We start from the raw sequence: 15,467 nt of genomic DNA, 5'->3' as shown, positions 1-15,467 counted from the left end.
TCATCAAAAATGCCATTTTTACTCACTGATTGTTTCTTAAAAATGCATACACGTCTGGAAACTGAAGAAGATTGTGGTCCTATAATCACTTTTTAATTACCACATATAAATTATCTGCCAATTAGATTGTTTCCTCTTCATGACTTAATTGTCCAATTTTGTCTCAGGATATTAAGAGCAAAGAAAAGCCAACAGTCTTCGTACAATGGGGGCATACGTGTTAATATATAATTACATGTGTGTATTTTATACAGAATGTTTGTTTAATAGAATATTTTCACCTGTCTGCATTCCCTATACTCTCCTTCTCAGTCAACATACTATTAAAATGGCTACTTTTGTCACAGACTACATAAAGCTTGAAATTATTAGAAAATGTTTACCATATTCTATATTGGACGCTTTATATTCATCTTGACCCACATCACCTGCCAGTTATTCTTTTCCTATTTCCACTCATGAGTGCCTAATTCGGAATACCACCTACTTTTATGGGTTTTATAAAGAGCTGGGCTTAGATTTATTAATTCTTGAAATACAGAACCCACCTCAGGGCCTATGCAGTTTGCTACAGTCACTAATGCAACAGTCCCTCACAACTAATGAGGTTCTTAGGCAGTTTTTCACTCTAATGATGACAAAGTGCAAGCTGCAGACAATGCAATGAAAAATTGAGTCCACAAAATTCTAAGTAAATAACTATTTTTCAAAACTATTCCTAGAGCAGATTCCTCAAAATTGAATAAAACAAAAAAGAATTAAAATCATTAGGGTTTTAATAAAGATAAAAAAGTAATAAATAGTAAATTCATTGGAAGATGAGTTATGTCTATAGAAATCTAGCAGCAGGAGTAAATCAAGCATCCTGAAGATATATATAAAATATGCAGCATGAACATAATTAGCCATCAATAATCCTGTTTGTCATACACATTTGTACCCATCTTAAAAATTTATAAAGCCCTTTAATTCACAGCATTTTGTTCAATACCTTTAAAAACATACCAATAGGGAAGAAACAAAATCAAAAAATTTATCCCAGGCTGTTTTTTAAAGAAATACTCTTGACTTCAAACACATAGGAAGCAGTAAAATGCTTTCCTATTTAAAATAATCTTCACACTCCATCCACTCCAACCCCATCATTATTCCAAAGAAGATGATTTATCACCTAAAAATTCAAAAATAATTCTCCACCTCCTTAAACTGCAGTGACTGCTTCCAAAGTGAATAGTGCTGTAGGTTAGAAGAGGCCCCTCATCTACCTTTGCTCTCCATTTGCCTTCAGCTCCCTTCTCTCAAATTCTCATCTTCTTCCCTGCTCTAGAAACCCTTGGAAGTCTTCCTAATTCAATTTAGGCTCCTTGCTACCACCACTAACTGATGCCTAGGGATGTAACTGATCTGCTGAGGGCCTTAGCTGTGGTAGGCAAAAATTGTTTCCCTTTATTTTACACAATACATAAAAATACTTATGAATTTTTTTTTGAGATAAAGTCTAGTTCTGTCACCCAGCCTGGAGTGCAATGGCGTGATCTCAGCTCACTGCAGCCTCTGCTCCCAGGGTTTGAGTGGTTCTCATATCTCAGCCTCCCAAGTAGCTGGGACTACAGGCATGCACCACCATGCCCGGCAAATTTTTGTATTTTTAGTAGAGATGGGGTTTTACCATGTTGCCCAGGCTGGTCTGAAAATCCTGGCCTCAAGGAATTGTCTGCCTTGGCCTCCCATTTAAGGTGTGAGCCACTTTGCCTGGCCTTAAATGCTTTTTAAGCAACAAATCAGAGAGTGAAAACAAAGTTATTAAAAAGCATACATATATCATCATAGCTATAGGGCAAAGAGCTTTTCTCTTAACCAAAACCACAGACTGATCCAGTTTGATAGAAGAGTAGTTACGAGGATGCACTGTGAAGTTATTCAAGTCTGGATATGGTTTTCTTTCTATCTATATGAACTTAAGCAACTTATTAACTTATCTGAGACTCAGTTTCCATAGCTATAAAATGCAAATGATATTAGTATTGTATGGGTTAAATAAAATCCCTAAAAATGCACTTATCACTATGCACTTATCATTATGTCTAAACATAGCAATATTCAATAAATTTTATAATAATAACAGTTATTATATATCCAGCTCTCTTGCCTGTATTCTGCTTGTGAGGTTCAATACACAAGATATACAGACATTTAATCTAAGGTGCACTACTGTGATTCAAAACCCTGTGAGAGAAAATCATTTCAAACGTTTGTATCCAAAACTGACCTCACAAATGTCTCCATCATTTCTCTTGGAAATCTTAATAGTTTCTTGTGAAAATAAATTAATTTATTATCAGATTGCTAAAACTCATTTGTAATCATTAATGAATCATAGTCCATTTACGTAATATTCCAAACATACTTTTAATATATTATTTCAAGTGGCTCTTTTTTTCCTGGTTGTTAACTGAATTGCCAAAATCTCACTACCCACACCAATGGTTCTCTCACTGTGGAGTATGCATAGACCTCCATGCAAACCAGAGACCTGTTTAAGGAGTCCTGGGAAATCAACACTGTTTACATGATAATGCAAACCATCCTCTGCCTTTGTTCACTGTGTTGGCATTTATGCTAGAGGTGCAAAAGCAATGGTGGGTAAAACTGGTGGTACTTTAGCACAAATCAAAGCAGTAGATCCAAAGTACTTTAGCAGTAATTGCGTTCTTCACCACCACATACTCACAGTAAAACAAACAAAACTATTTCATTTAAAAAGGTAAATAAGTTTTCTTGAAAAAACAGAAAACGTATTAATTTTATCAAATCTAGACTCATCTTTGATGTCTTTTCAATATCCTGTGTGACGCAAAGCAATATGTGCACAAAGACCCATTACTCTGTACCTAGGTATTATGGTTTTCTCAAAGAAATGCATATGTGTAATTGAATTGTAAGCTGAACTAGCCACTTGATTTGTGGAATACGATTTTTACTCGAAAGAGCAACTGTTTCTTTTTAAATATTTGAGTATGCATAATCTTTTCTTTTTATCATGAACAAAGGAAGCCTGACACTTCCAGAAAAACAACAATATATGTTACTAATAGTAAAATGTGAGCTTTCGAGTAAAAATTCAAATTTGGAAAACTTCTAACCATCACCAACAGGTTGAGAGTCATATATTAAAGACTTTTATGATAAATTCCTTATCAGTTACACCAATAATTTTGAAATGATCAATGCCTGATATTTCTAAATCAGGAATAGGTAAAAAAAATTCATTACGAATGCGAGATAAATGTATTTTTATGTAACAGACTATGAAAAGTTTGCTGAAAGGGTTTCATATTCCACACTGCAAGTAAGTCTTAAGAAACTGCCACTGTGGACTTCTGATGTAGTAGGCAAACTATTTCTCTATTATCCCACTCAAAATATCTGTGTAAGGATGGATTCTGCCTGTATATTTTAGCCAAAAACACAACATATTGCAATATATTGCCCAAGAAGATTTGAGAATCCAGCTGTATTCTATTGAGCTAGATATTAAAGAGATTTGTAAAGATGTAAGATAATGCCACTCTTTAATTTTTAGTTAGAAAAAATAAACTTTTTAAAAACAAAATAAAAATGTTATATATTTAAAATATAATGTAGTTTTAAAATGAATTAACAAATATTTTTAATTTCCTCAGTTTTACTGTTAAAAATGGTAAATATCAATAGACAAGACATGCTTACACAAAGTCTCCAGGGGTGTCCTTGACAATTCTTAAGAGCATAAAGGGGTCCTGAATATAGCAAGTTTGAGAACTATGGCCTGGTGACTACCTGAATGTATAAGATTGCTTCCTTCCATTTAAACACTAAGCTCCATATCAGAACACCCACGTAAATTCCTCTTCCTTGTTGAGTTTCCTGACAGTTATCAATTCATTTGTAGAGCAGAGATAATTATTATGCTCTGACCTGAGTTCAATTAATGAGCAGCATCAGATTTATTAACTCCCTTCATTTCCTCAGCTTTTCTCTGGTGATTTATTCCCAAGTTATAAAGACATATGTTCTGATCTTAGGTCTTCTACCATCTTATTCAGCAAACATGTATGGAGCACCTACTATACATCAGGTAATATGCCAGGGTCTGAAATAACAAAGACCAATAAAACAAAGCCCCTGACCATCATGAGGTCCAACCACGTTCCTAAGTTGCATGTTCCTATGTAATACACATTAAAGGATAAATGCTTACTGAGGTACATATATCTATTTTTTGGTGAACCTAGAAAAATGCCACAAACTTTACATGGCCTATTCTAACATAATCAAGACTATCTAAGCTCTTCTGAGAACATAAAGAGACAAAATAAAAAGGTAATTAATCTTGTGTCTGAAACCCAAACACAATCTTTCAATGACATTACTACCAATGCCAAATCTTTGGATATAACAAGTAGCGTAAGTAAAGGTGTATAACTGGACAAATCTTTGGAATGAACAATATCAGAGTCATAGTCATTAGCCTCTTACCCCAAATGTCAGAGCTAGGAAAAGAATGCAGATGAAATTGTTTCTCTTTTACCCGCTGACTCTCTGCCTGCCCATGGAATGTGATCAGCATGACTCTGCCAGAAACCTGAGTAAGCAACCCAGACTCTTATCAGTGTACATGAATAATTTTTTAAAATGCACTGGACAAAGTCCAACTAAACAAACAATTTAAAAATCGCCTTTGATAACAAGAGGAAATGTATAACTTATTTTTGCAGAATCACAGTAAATTAATTGTTTGAGCAGAAGGAAAACAGCACTTTATTGTATACACTTGAAAAATCCAACCAATAATAATATGAAATTCTAGCTCACAACCACTGCTTTCAATATTCTTTGGAGAAACACATTTGCTTTTCATTTTCAAAGTGGTTGGATCTTGAGAACTCAAATTGGGTTTACAATTTCAGCACTTAAGTTCACAGAAGATATGCTGACTTTTTTTTAATTAAAAAAATCATCACATTGAATTCTCCCCATATTTTTAAATGAATAGAACATAGTATATATAAATGATAACTTTTCATATTGGTGTTACTTGACTTATAAAAAGTAATAAACAAATCATCCCCTATTAATAACAAAATTACTTATAAACATTTTTAATCTTCTTGCCTATTGCAGAGGCAGCACTATTTAATACTTTCATGCTAAGCCAATCTTTGCATAGCTAATGGGTAAATAAAAAAGACACAATAAATCTAATGATAAAACTGAGCATTTATTCTCATTCTCCATAGTATTCTAATAAAATGTACTACACTGAACCAAACAACAGCATCTAATAACATAATCTGTTTTACAGTTTAACAAATTCATCTAAAGTCTGGAATGACTTAATTTCCTGCCTTCAATCAATATTTTGGTTTTCAAACTAATCAAATATTTTCATGTAAGTATTCATTCCAGAGAAGAAAGTTAGAGAGAGGATTGTGGGTTTAGAAGATGGATAACTTCAAATCAAAATTCAATTACATATAAATCATGGCCTGAGCTACACCAAATAGCTCAACATATAAGCCCTATATTAAAATATTTTTTAAATAATTAGGTAAAAGAGGATATTTGGCTTAGAAATCCTTTCAGTGCTATGTATGTAAAGATAAAATTGAATTCCCCTTAGAATTATATCTCTAATTAATATGGTCCTTTAAGCCATAAATATTCTTCCCCATCCATAGATAGACATAACCAACTATTATGAAAAAAAAATCACAGAGGATACAAAAATATATAATAATAATAATAAATTATCATTTAAAATAAAGAAAATCCCCACCTCCTCCCCCCAAAAAAGAAAAGAAGCAAGAAAACAAGCACATGAGCCTCAATTTCACTTGCATGTTGTGTCTGGGTCACTGCCAAGTATCACAAACCACATTTGATGTTTGTGTTTTTGGCTGACTGACACTAGAATGTCTTTGAGGGGCCTGGGGAGGGAAAGAATGAACTGAGAAACAGCAAACAAGAGTTTTCTGGAGTATAGCTAGATCATTTCTAGTTGATTATCAAAATAACATTGAAAGTAGTTCAATTAAAAAGCTAATCAACGATACAAGGAGGCAGTAGCCTAAAATACACTCCAGGGAAGGCTGAGCTTGGAATTCTTTTGGCTTATGCTACGAAACACTAATTTCTTACTCACCAACAAACAGAACAGCGTGTATCTATCCCATGGCATTGAACTCAGTATTGTCAAGAAACAATCCCTAATCTCTGATTATTCACAGCACATTGCATGCCTTAAATTAAGAGGGAAAAGGAAGGATTATCCTAAGTCAGAAGACAGTGTCTAAAATGTTAAGGCAGATGAAATCAGGAATCTTCCAAAACTTGGCTCAGCACATTAAAATTAGTCACTGTCTATAAAGAAACTGCCAAGACTGCTGAGGATGTGAAAGTTAATACTGTCCTGGTGTACACTGTCAGCCCATCCTCCATGGCCACTCTTCCTGAAGAGCTGTGGTACAATGCTGATTCCTACCAAAGCTCTTCATTTTGGAATAGGTCTTCTTAATTCCGAAAGTGCCCATCTTCTAGTAGCCTTCCTTATTGAGTGGTATTTAGATTACCTCAGCAATTTAGCTTAGATATATGGATTTTTTCCACTCTGAAATGGCTAAAGATTTCTCCTTAACCTTATATATTTGATTGCTATAAAGTAAAATATAAAGTGAAAAGAAAGTTTGTTGTTTAGTTGCAACCAAGATTAAAACTAAAGTTTATGTAACTCTCTGTTAGCCTTTGACAGAACATTTTTAGGTGTTCCTGTTCACAAATTTAACAATAAACAATGAAGGTAAACAATTATAGAGAGTAAATATAAAGAGAATGATCTTTCTAAAAAGCAAATCAACAAATAATAAATGACTACAAAATCATTACCTCTGCTCTCTGTGTTCTGGGAAAAGCAGTTGATTTTTCTATGGCATAAACATCCACCAGGTAAAGACATGCTCCTTGCTCCCGGTCCAGAATGGCTGCAGTCTGAATTATACCAGTATGTCGTCCAATAGTAAAGAGGCGTCCAACAGTTTTTTCTTCACAACGAACTGAAACAATATAATACTCCACTGGGGCCTCAGATCCTCTGGGGCTAGCTGCTTCTATTGATATCACGTTCGTGCCAATGGGTTCTCCTTCCTTCAAAATAGTTATATATTTGGGTTGAGTAAAAACAGGTCCATCAAGGCCCTGAAGAATGATGGTCAATTCAGTGGTCGATTTCCTCCTTTCAGGCCCAAGGTCTGTTGCTGAAACTATGAGATTGTAGATCAACTGTGAAGGCACCAACGCTGAAGCCACTCTCAGGTCTCCACTATAACGATCAACAATGAAGGTGTCTGTGTCCCCATTGATGATCTCATACTCTATTTCTCCATTAGCACCTTCATCTGGGTCAGCAGCCATAATTGTTGTCAGAACGGAACCAATCACAGCTGATGGGTCTGCAGCAAGGGCGTTTTGTGATATAAACATTGGGACATTGTCATTGAGGTCTGTAACCAAAATGGTCACGTTCTTCAAAGCATACCGTCTAGTTTCTATTGGCACAGCTTGATCATTGGCTTTTACAGTTAACTCAAAGAGATTAGCAAATTCCCGATCTATTTCAGCATTAGTATATATAGTCCCTTTGACTTCATCTATGGTAAAGTGGTTGCCTCTTGGCATCTGTTGAATGATTGTGTAGGATAGTTGCCCATTAATGTCTGCATCAGGGTCATGTGCAGTCACTGAAATGACAGATGTACCAATGGGAATGTTCTCAACAATAGACTTGAAAATATCTCCAGGAGGAAAGCTAGGAGGATTGTCATTAAAGTCCCTCACGTGAATAACCACTGACATTGTAGATGAACGAGGAGGTCTTCCTTGGTCTTTTGCTGTTATATTTAATTTATACAAAGACTGTGTTTCAAAGTCCAGTTTTTTGGCAAGAAAAATACTCCCAGTGTTTGGGCTAATGCTAAAAGTTCCGTGGTTGTTAGTCCCAGTAATACTGTAATATAAATCAGCATTGTCACCTGAATCGGAATCAGTTGCAGTAACAGAGGACACGAGTTCACCAATTCTCATGTTTTCCAAAACATCAACAAAGAGTGTTGATTTAGGGAAAGAAGGGGTATTGTCATTTTCATCTAAAATATCAATATTTAAAGTACACGTTGAATTGAGGGGGATTGTCCCTGAATCCACTGCTTGAATTACAAGGGAATAGGCAGGTGTTGCTTCATAGTCTAATTTGCCAATTAGTGCTACCTGACCAGAGGTACTATCTATAGCAAACTGTCTTTCTTCATTTCCTTTTATTATAGAATAGTGAATAAGTCCATTATTACCTTCATCAACATCTGAGGCAGATACTCTTAACACTTGTGTCAGATTGGCTGCTGACTCTGATATTGTAGCTTGGTAAAAGTCTTTTAAAAATTTGGGAGCATTATCATTTATATCCTTCATGTAAACATGTACAGTGGCCTGATCCTTGAGAGGCTGAGGGAGCCCCTGATCTGTTGCTATGACTGTAAAGCTAAACACAGCAGTCCCTCTCCGCCTCATAAGAGACTCCCTGTCAAACTGATGAGTATTTGTAATTTCCCCACTGATGGCATGCAACTCAAAATCTGGCTGCACCATTTCAAAAGAATACCTTACTTCTCCATTTGGTCCAAAGTCTTTATCTACAGCACTTACTTTGCCCACAAACGACCCAGCCCTCTGCTCTTCTTCGAAGTAAAATGTGTAATTGGTACTGTTAAAAAGAGGTCTGTTATCATTTACATCTTCTAAAATTACAGTAACATTCACAGTAGCACTAAGGGGTTCCACTGCTCTGTCAGAAGCAACAACCATTAAAACGTATCTGTCTTGAAGTTCACGGTCCAGTTCACTTTTTATATACAATTGACCATCTGGGAATATGCCAAAAGCATCCCCTGTATTTCCTTCAGCAATGGTGTATGCAATTTCACCGTTTGCTCCTGAATCCTTATCAGAAGCTTGTACTTTAAAGAATCGAGAATTCACAGGTTCTGACTCAGAAAGGGTGACTTCATAAGAGAGTTGGTCAAACACTGGTGAATTGTCATTTACATCATGGACATAAACTGTTAGGATGACACTAGAGGAGAGCTGTGGGACACCCATGTCAGATGCCAAGATCTCTATTTGGTAGGAGCCAGCATGAACATCCAGGGGCCCAAGCAGACTAATAGTGCCATTCTTTTCATTGATAGCAAACAGGTTCTTGGGGTTTTGCTTCAGACTATAGAGTACCATGCCATTGACACCTTCATCAGGGTCCACAGCTTTGGCCTGGAAAATGCTGTGACCTGCCTGCCAATTCTCCACCACATTCACACTCTCTATTGCCTGAAGGAAATGGGGAGAGTTGTCATTCAAATCTTTAACTGTTATGTTAACCATAGTGTCTCCAGTCACTGTGCCCCCACTGGCCACTACCTTCAGCTGATAAAAGGATTGCTCTTCTCTATCAATCACATTTGCTGTGGTAAGCTGCCCAGTGACCTGGTTGATAGCAAACATACCTTTCTGATCCCCAGTAGTAATGAGATAACTGATGTTGGAATTGAGATCCATGGTGGATGCAGACACACTACCCACATGATATCCCAGAGCCACGTTCTCAAAAACCACAAAGCTGTAGGCAACCTGACTGAATACAGGTGGGTTGTCTTGAGTGTCCAATACAGTGATGGTTACTATTGCCTGGTTGGGAGATTGTAAATTGCCACCATCAGTAGCTACTACTTGCAACTGATAAGCTGTTTTTTCTTCTCTGTCTAGGGCCATTCTTGTAGAAATAACCCCACTCTGAGCATTGACCTGAAACCGAGACCTGTCCCCAGCAGATATGCTATATTTGACAGTACCATTGGTACCCAAGTCTGGGTCAGTGGCAGACACAGTGGTGATGTAGCTACCTCCAGGCTCATTCTCCTTAATGTGAGCAAAGTATTGGACCGGGTAGAAGACAGGGCTGTTATCATTTATATCCAGAAGACTCACATTTATGCGAGCCATTGATGACTGGGGAGGGGAGCCCAGATCTGTGGCCAGAACCAACAGGGAGTAGAAGGCTTGCTCTTCTCTGTCCAAGGAGGAAATAGTACTCAACCTCCCAGACACAGGATCCAGACGGAAGGACCTCCGGTCAGTCTCTGCCTCTTGTAAGGAGAAGCGCACTGTTCCGTTGTCACCCAGGTCCCCGTCAGTTGCCCTGAGCATCAGCAGTTCTGTCCCTGTTGGGGCATTCTCAACCACAGACACATCATAACCTTCTGGCTGGCTAAATACTGGCTTTTCATCATTCACATCTAGGAGAGTTACTACAAGCTGGGCATAGGACACCTTGGGGTGAACTCCCTGGTCCCGGGCACTTATATTCAGAACAATCTGGGAAGCAAGTTCACGGTCCAGGCCCCCAGAGGACCCAGTGGTCACGAGGCCGCTATGTTCACTGATATGGAACCATCCCAGTCCATTGCCAGAGACAATGCTGTAACGCAGATTAGCATTGAGACCAGAGTCGCCATCAGTGGCAGATATCCCACTCACATAGCTTCCCGGAGGCGCCTCCTCGCTCAGGTTCACTCTGTACACTTGCTGTGAAAAGACAGGAGGATGGTCATTGATGTCATTAACAAAAATCACCAGGCTTGCCACAGAAGAGCGCGCCTGGACTGCTGCGCCAGGGGGCGCCCCGTAGTTATCAGAGACGGAAACTGTGAGGTTGTAGGAAGGGATGCGCTCGCGGTCCAAGGCGCTGGCCACCTTGATTAGGCTCAGGTTCGGCACTTTGCTGCTTTGCACTTCAAAGTGGCGCTGCTCATTGCCCCCGAGAATTTGTACGGAGATGTTCCCGTTGGCCGCGGGAGAATCTGCGTCCGTCACGGTGAGCAGAGCCACCACGGTGCCCACTTGAGCATTCTCATCTACCGAGGCGTAGCGCGAGGTGGCCGGGAAGTAGCGGAACTTCACTACCGGGTCATTGTCATTCACGTCCAGCAGCTGAATCAGCGCCTCGGCGCGCCCAGTGAGGGAAGGCACGCCTCTGTCCATCGCCTGCACCGTAAGCGAGTACTGGCGCCGAGCTTCGAAGTCCAGGGGCTCCCGCACCGTGATAAGTCCCGTCTCAGGGTCCATTTGGAAGGGGGTCCCCTCGTCCTGCAGGCGATAGCGGATGTCCGCGTTGGTGCCCTCGTCCGCGTCCGCCGCCGCCACCTGGAGGACGCTGGAGCCCACAACCGCGTCCTCAGGCACCCCCGCCTGGTAGTGAGAACTGCCAAAAACCGGGGGGTTGTCATTAATGTCTTGCACAGTCACGTTTACCTGAAGGTAGCCCCGCCGCTTAGGCTCACCCTTGTCCTCCACCTCAACCAGGAGCTGGTACTGCGGCGTGACCTCACGGTCCAGTCCGCCCTTGGACACCAGATGCAGGAACGCTCCCTCGCCGCTCGGGTTCAGGGTGATGTCCAGACGGAAGCGGCCCGCCTCATTGCCGCGTATGATGCGGTAGGAGCGGTGGTCCACACCGTTTGAGCCGATGTCCGAGTCGGTGGCGGTGTCTAAGATAACTTGGCGTCCGCTGCTACTGTCTTCCTTGAAAGTGACCACGATAGAGGGGTCCGGGAAAACGGGGGCGTTGTCATTGAGGTCCCGCACCAGCACTCGCACTTCGGTGGGGTAGGTGGGCGCGCTGGAAAGGACCACCAGGTTGATCACGTCGCTGGGCAGGCTCTCGCGGTCGATGGTGGAGGTGGTGTACAGGGCTCCGGTGCTACTGTTTATGGCAAACAGGGCGTGGCTTTCGCTGAGCCTGTAGGTGAAGCCGGGGCGCGTCTGAATGGTGCCTACCAGAGTGCCTGGAGGTTGCTCTTCCAGCACTTGGAATACCTGGCGCGGCTCGGCCCCGTGGACCCAGGCCTGCCCCGGAAGCAATGACAGTAGCCAAAACACTCGAAGGAGCTGAGATACTGATAGAGTGTGCAACGGGAGCCACGGGCGGCCAGTAGCCCTGTCTGGTGCTAAGTCCATGGTCCTGGCTCCCTAAAACGATGTGATAAAGAGAAGGAAGGGGTGAAGCAAACGCAATGATATTTACAGGGATTAAGGAGCGCCAGCAAAGATTCAGCTGACGGCTTGGTCTGAGACCTCTGCTATTTCAAAGAACCTCCAGTCCGGCAAAAGCAAGTAGCATCAGCAAAAGACTCTAGGTAGCCAGTTGGACGCGGAGTGCAAGAGAGGTGCTGTGGCGAAAAGCAGCAGGGCATTCCGCGGGACACTCCTGTGAGCTGAGTTCCCAGAAAAGTTTCTCAAGCCTCTTACATATGCCCCCTTTTACTTTGTTTTTGAATCCAGATAGTCTGAGCGTTTTCACCCGGGTGGATGAGAGTTGGGAGAAGTTGCCTGTATCTAAGGTATATGAGGAATCATTGCAAAGAACGGTCTTCAGAAACTTTAGAACTTACCCGCAGCAAAGAACGTGAAGAGGGAGGAACAAACGTCCAAGCACAACTGCGCACCGGGGAAGGGGTGGTGGGGAACCGGGAGAATCGAATTCCTTTCCCAAAAGTTGGAGGCGATGGAATTCCTGGAGTCCCCACTCCTCAAAAACCAGGCTGCAACGCCCCTCCAACAGGGCTCCGGCAGTGGCCGCTGAGGCCCAGGCGGCGGCGTCTGCGCGCAGGCAGTTCGGGAACTGCGTTCCAAGCGCTAGCGTTCGCGCTCTGGCTCCCGTACCCGGGAGCGCTCAACTCTGCCCCTTCCCCTCCTGCAGCCGCCGCCGCCGCCGCCCCTGTTGCGGCTTCAAGCCCGTGGTCCGGCACAAACAACAGCCAGGTCTCCTCGGCATTTTTCACCTCTGCCGGGGCGCCTGCCGACCCATTATTTGTACATCCAAATCGAACGCAGTTTCCCCTTTCTTCTCGGCCTCGCAGGGGTCGGGCAGAAACAGCGTGCGGTCCCCGAGTCGCCCTCCCCTCACCATGCCAGGGGGGTCGTTCTCCGGCGGCCCCAGTCAGAAGCCCACTCTAGCGCGCCTCGCCCCTGCCCTCGCTATCTCTGCTTTTATTGTCCCGTGTCAGTTTCACTTTGTAATCCACAAGGCTTTTTGTTTGGGGCGGGGGGTGGTTGGTGCCTCTCTCTCCTTCACCGTTGGCAGCGGAGGCGGCGAAGTCGGCGCTGGGCTGTAGTGACGCCCTCCGCAGCTCCGTACGGCGCCTGTCAGCGCTCTCCCTCTCGCCGGCCGGGGCCGAAGATTGGACCGCGGTGGAGCTAGGGCTCCGCGAGCCCCTCTCCACCTCCCGCCTGGTCCCTCACACTCTCCCCGCCCCTTCCCCGCCGCACAGGCATGCACACACACACACGTACACACGCACGCACACACACACACACAGCGCGTCGCCGAAACACAAACAGAGGGGGAGGGAAGACCGCGAGCTGGAGCAGCACTCAGAAACTTTGCTCGACACTCATTGATCCCCGCACTTTAGTTCGCCTGGACTCCCCCTAGCTCCCAGTCCTGTCACCTTCTGCCCCTCCCTCGCCCCAGCCCCATTGGGCCGGAGCTGAAGCAACCCCGACCGGCACTCCTACCGCGAGCTCCCTCCGCCTTGCCTGGCCTCCGACTGGCTTCTCGGGATGCTAATCACTTCAGCCGCCCGGAGGGCTGTAGGCGGTCTGGTGTGGGAGCACAGCGAGGCGGAGGCGCTAAGAAGGGGGGTGATTTTTTTTTCTTTTTCTTTTTTTTTTCCTTTTCGGCCAAATCTTGGCCGGCGTCAGAGCAATAACAGCAAAAGGCTGCCGCAGAATAGATGGGGGTGGGGTCAGGTTTGCAGATAAATAACTTTAGTGGCAGGGTCTGGGGGAAGACCGTTAGGTTGTTATGCTAGTAATAACTCAGGGGTAAGGGGGTCGAGAGAAATAAAAGAAAGGCGGGGGGTGAGGGTCTGTTAAAGCGGGGAGGAAGGATTAAGCAAAGCCTGTCTGGGAATGCACAGTGCAGATTTGCTTTAACCATTTCCTGCCCCTTCTCTCTTTATGCAAGGGATAGAGCTGCCATACAATGTGATCCCACAGAATCCAAATCAAATCCTCCCCTTTGCTCCTCTTTCTACACAGTGGGCTCCCTGCTGTCTAGGGCGAGCTAAACTCTAAATCTTCACTCACTTGCCCCTCTCCCCCACCTTCCAGGTGACTAGGGGGCAGGAGGCCTCCGTACCAAGGGCACTTTGGACTTCCTACTATAGGAAAGGCCAGGGGAACTCAGTGTTTGTTTTGTTTTCTTTCCCAACTGGATTCCAGGTGCCAGTAGCCCAAACCTTAGGGTTTCAACAACAATAATAATGGCAGCCCTTTGAAAAGAGGGAGATCTTTTCCTGTTGCAAAGTTAGTTTGGAATTTTGATCCCTGATGGAGTATTTCCACCTCCACATTTTTTAGTCAAAGGAATCCTAATAAAGTTTTATTTTGCTTTTCAGTCTGGGAGAAATAGATACGAGAAAGTAGAAATAAATAAAATAATATTTAAGCTTAAGTTTTTAAAAATACCCACATGCCACTTAATGCACTCAGATCAACTCACCCACTATTCACTGCAGTTAATTTTTGTGGTGGCATGCATCGTTTCTTTAAAAGAAGAAAAACGTTACTAGGAATCAGATCGATATTTTTCCCCTTTAAGGGAACCAACTTAGAAAATAAGAATTCAAGCCAAACAATGCAAATACAGGGCATATGTCATACATTTCTGCCACAAGGATCCCTCACAAACGTAAAACTTTCTGCGCCCAGAGAGGGTTCAGTCATGAGTAAATACTGCCCTCTGCTGTTCTACGTCAGTCTTACATCTTTAGTCTCCTGGTTTCTTGCTTAAAATTAAATGCAGAGACTAAAAGGATCTGATTACAAGGCTAATTCCTGCTTCTTGCCTAGGGATAGCAGCAAAGAAAACGATCTCTAAGACTTTCCTAGTGCCTTTCTTATTTAGAGGAAAAAAAAAAAATCAAGAATAGTAAGACAGACAGCAAATTCAAGTCTTGATGATGCAGGCAGCCTGTAACTCAAAACTGATTTATGGAAACATGATTTCTAAAGCTATCACCAATTCCTCTGTTTAGGTTTAAAAGCTAACTTCTACATATTCCTCTACTGTAATGTAATGAGTTAACTGGAAACAGACAAAAAAGTTAAATTTAACCATTTATGTATTTTAAAACTTGAAAACATTAGACTCTAGACTTTTTCGAGACATTTAAGCCTGTTTTTCAAAAATCGTATTTTTCTTAAGTTACAATCCTAACACCATTATTTTTGGTATAATTTAGCCAAAAAATATTTGTAGATTAACTAAAGTGGCAACTAAATTTTTACAAATCATGGCTGTGTGATTTTAAGAGAATATT

General features: G+C 42.2%; 1 protein-coding gene across 3 annotated transcripts in view; it reads right to left on the bottom strand.

Moving 5' to 3' along the window:
• Positions 1-13,701, bottom strand: part of FAT4 (FAT atypical cadherin 4) — a 177,930-nt gene extending 164,229 nt beyond the window's left edge. The window contains exons 1-2 of one of the 3 annotated variants that reach the window (XM_055384176.2): positions 12,534-13,701; positions 6,925-12,111 (exon numbers count right to left, since the gene is read on the bottom strand). In XM_055384176.2, the coding sequence (XP_055240151.2) occupies positions 6,925-12,099 (5,175 nt within the window). In that variant the 5' untranslated portion in view covers positions 12,100-12,111; positions 12,534-13,701. Of the gene's footprint in view, positions 1-6,924 lie in introns of all 3 variants that reach the window. The other 2 variants (XM_055384177.2, XM_019026020.4) reach the window with 2 other exon arrangements.
• Positions 13,702-15,467: the final 1,766 nt, after the last annotated feature.

The sequence above is a fragment of the Gorilla gorilla genome, chromosome 3 (genome assembly GCF_029281585.2).
Source record: "Gorilla gorilla gorilla isolate KB3781 chromosome 3, NHGRI_mGorGor1-v2.1_pri, whole genome shotgun sequence".
Taxonomy (NCBI): domain Eukaryota; kingdom Metazoa; phylum Chordata; class Mammalia; order Primates; family Hominidae; genus Gorilla; species Gorilla gorilla.
The sequence above is the reverse complement of the archived record's forward strand: the minus strand, read 5'-3'. Positions and strand labels throughout refer to the sequence as shown.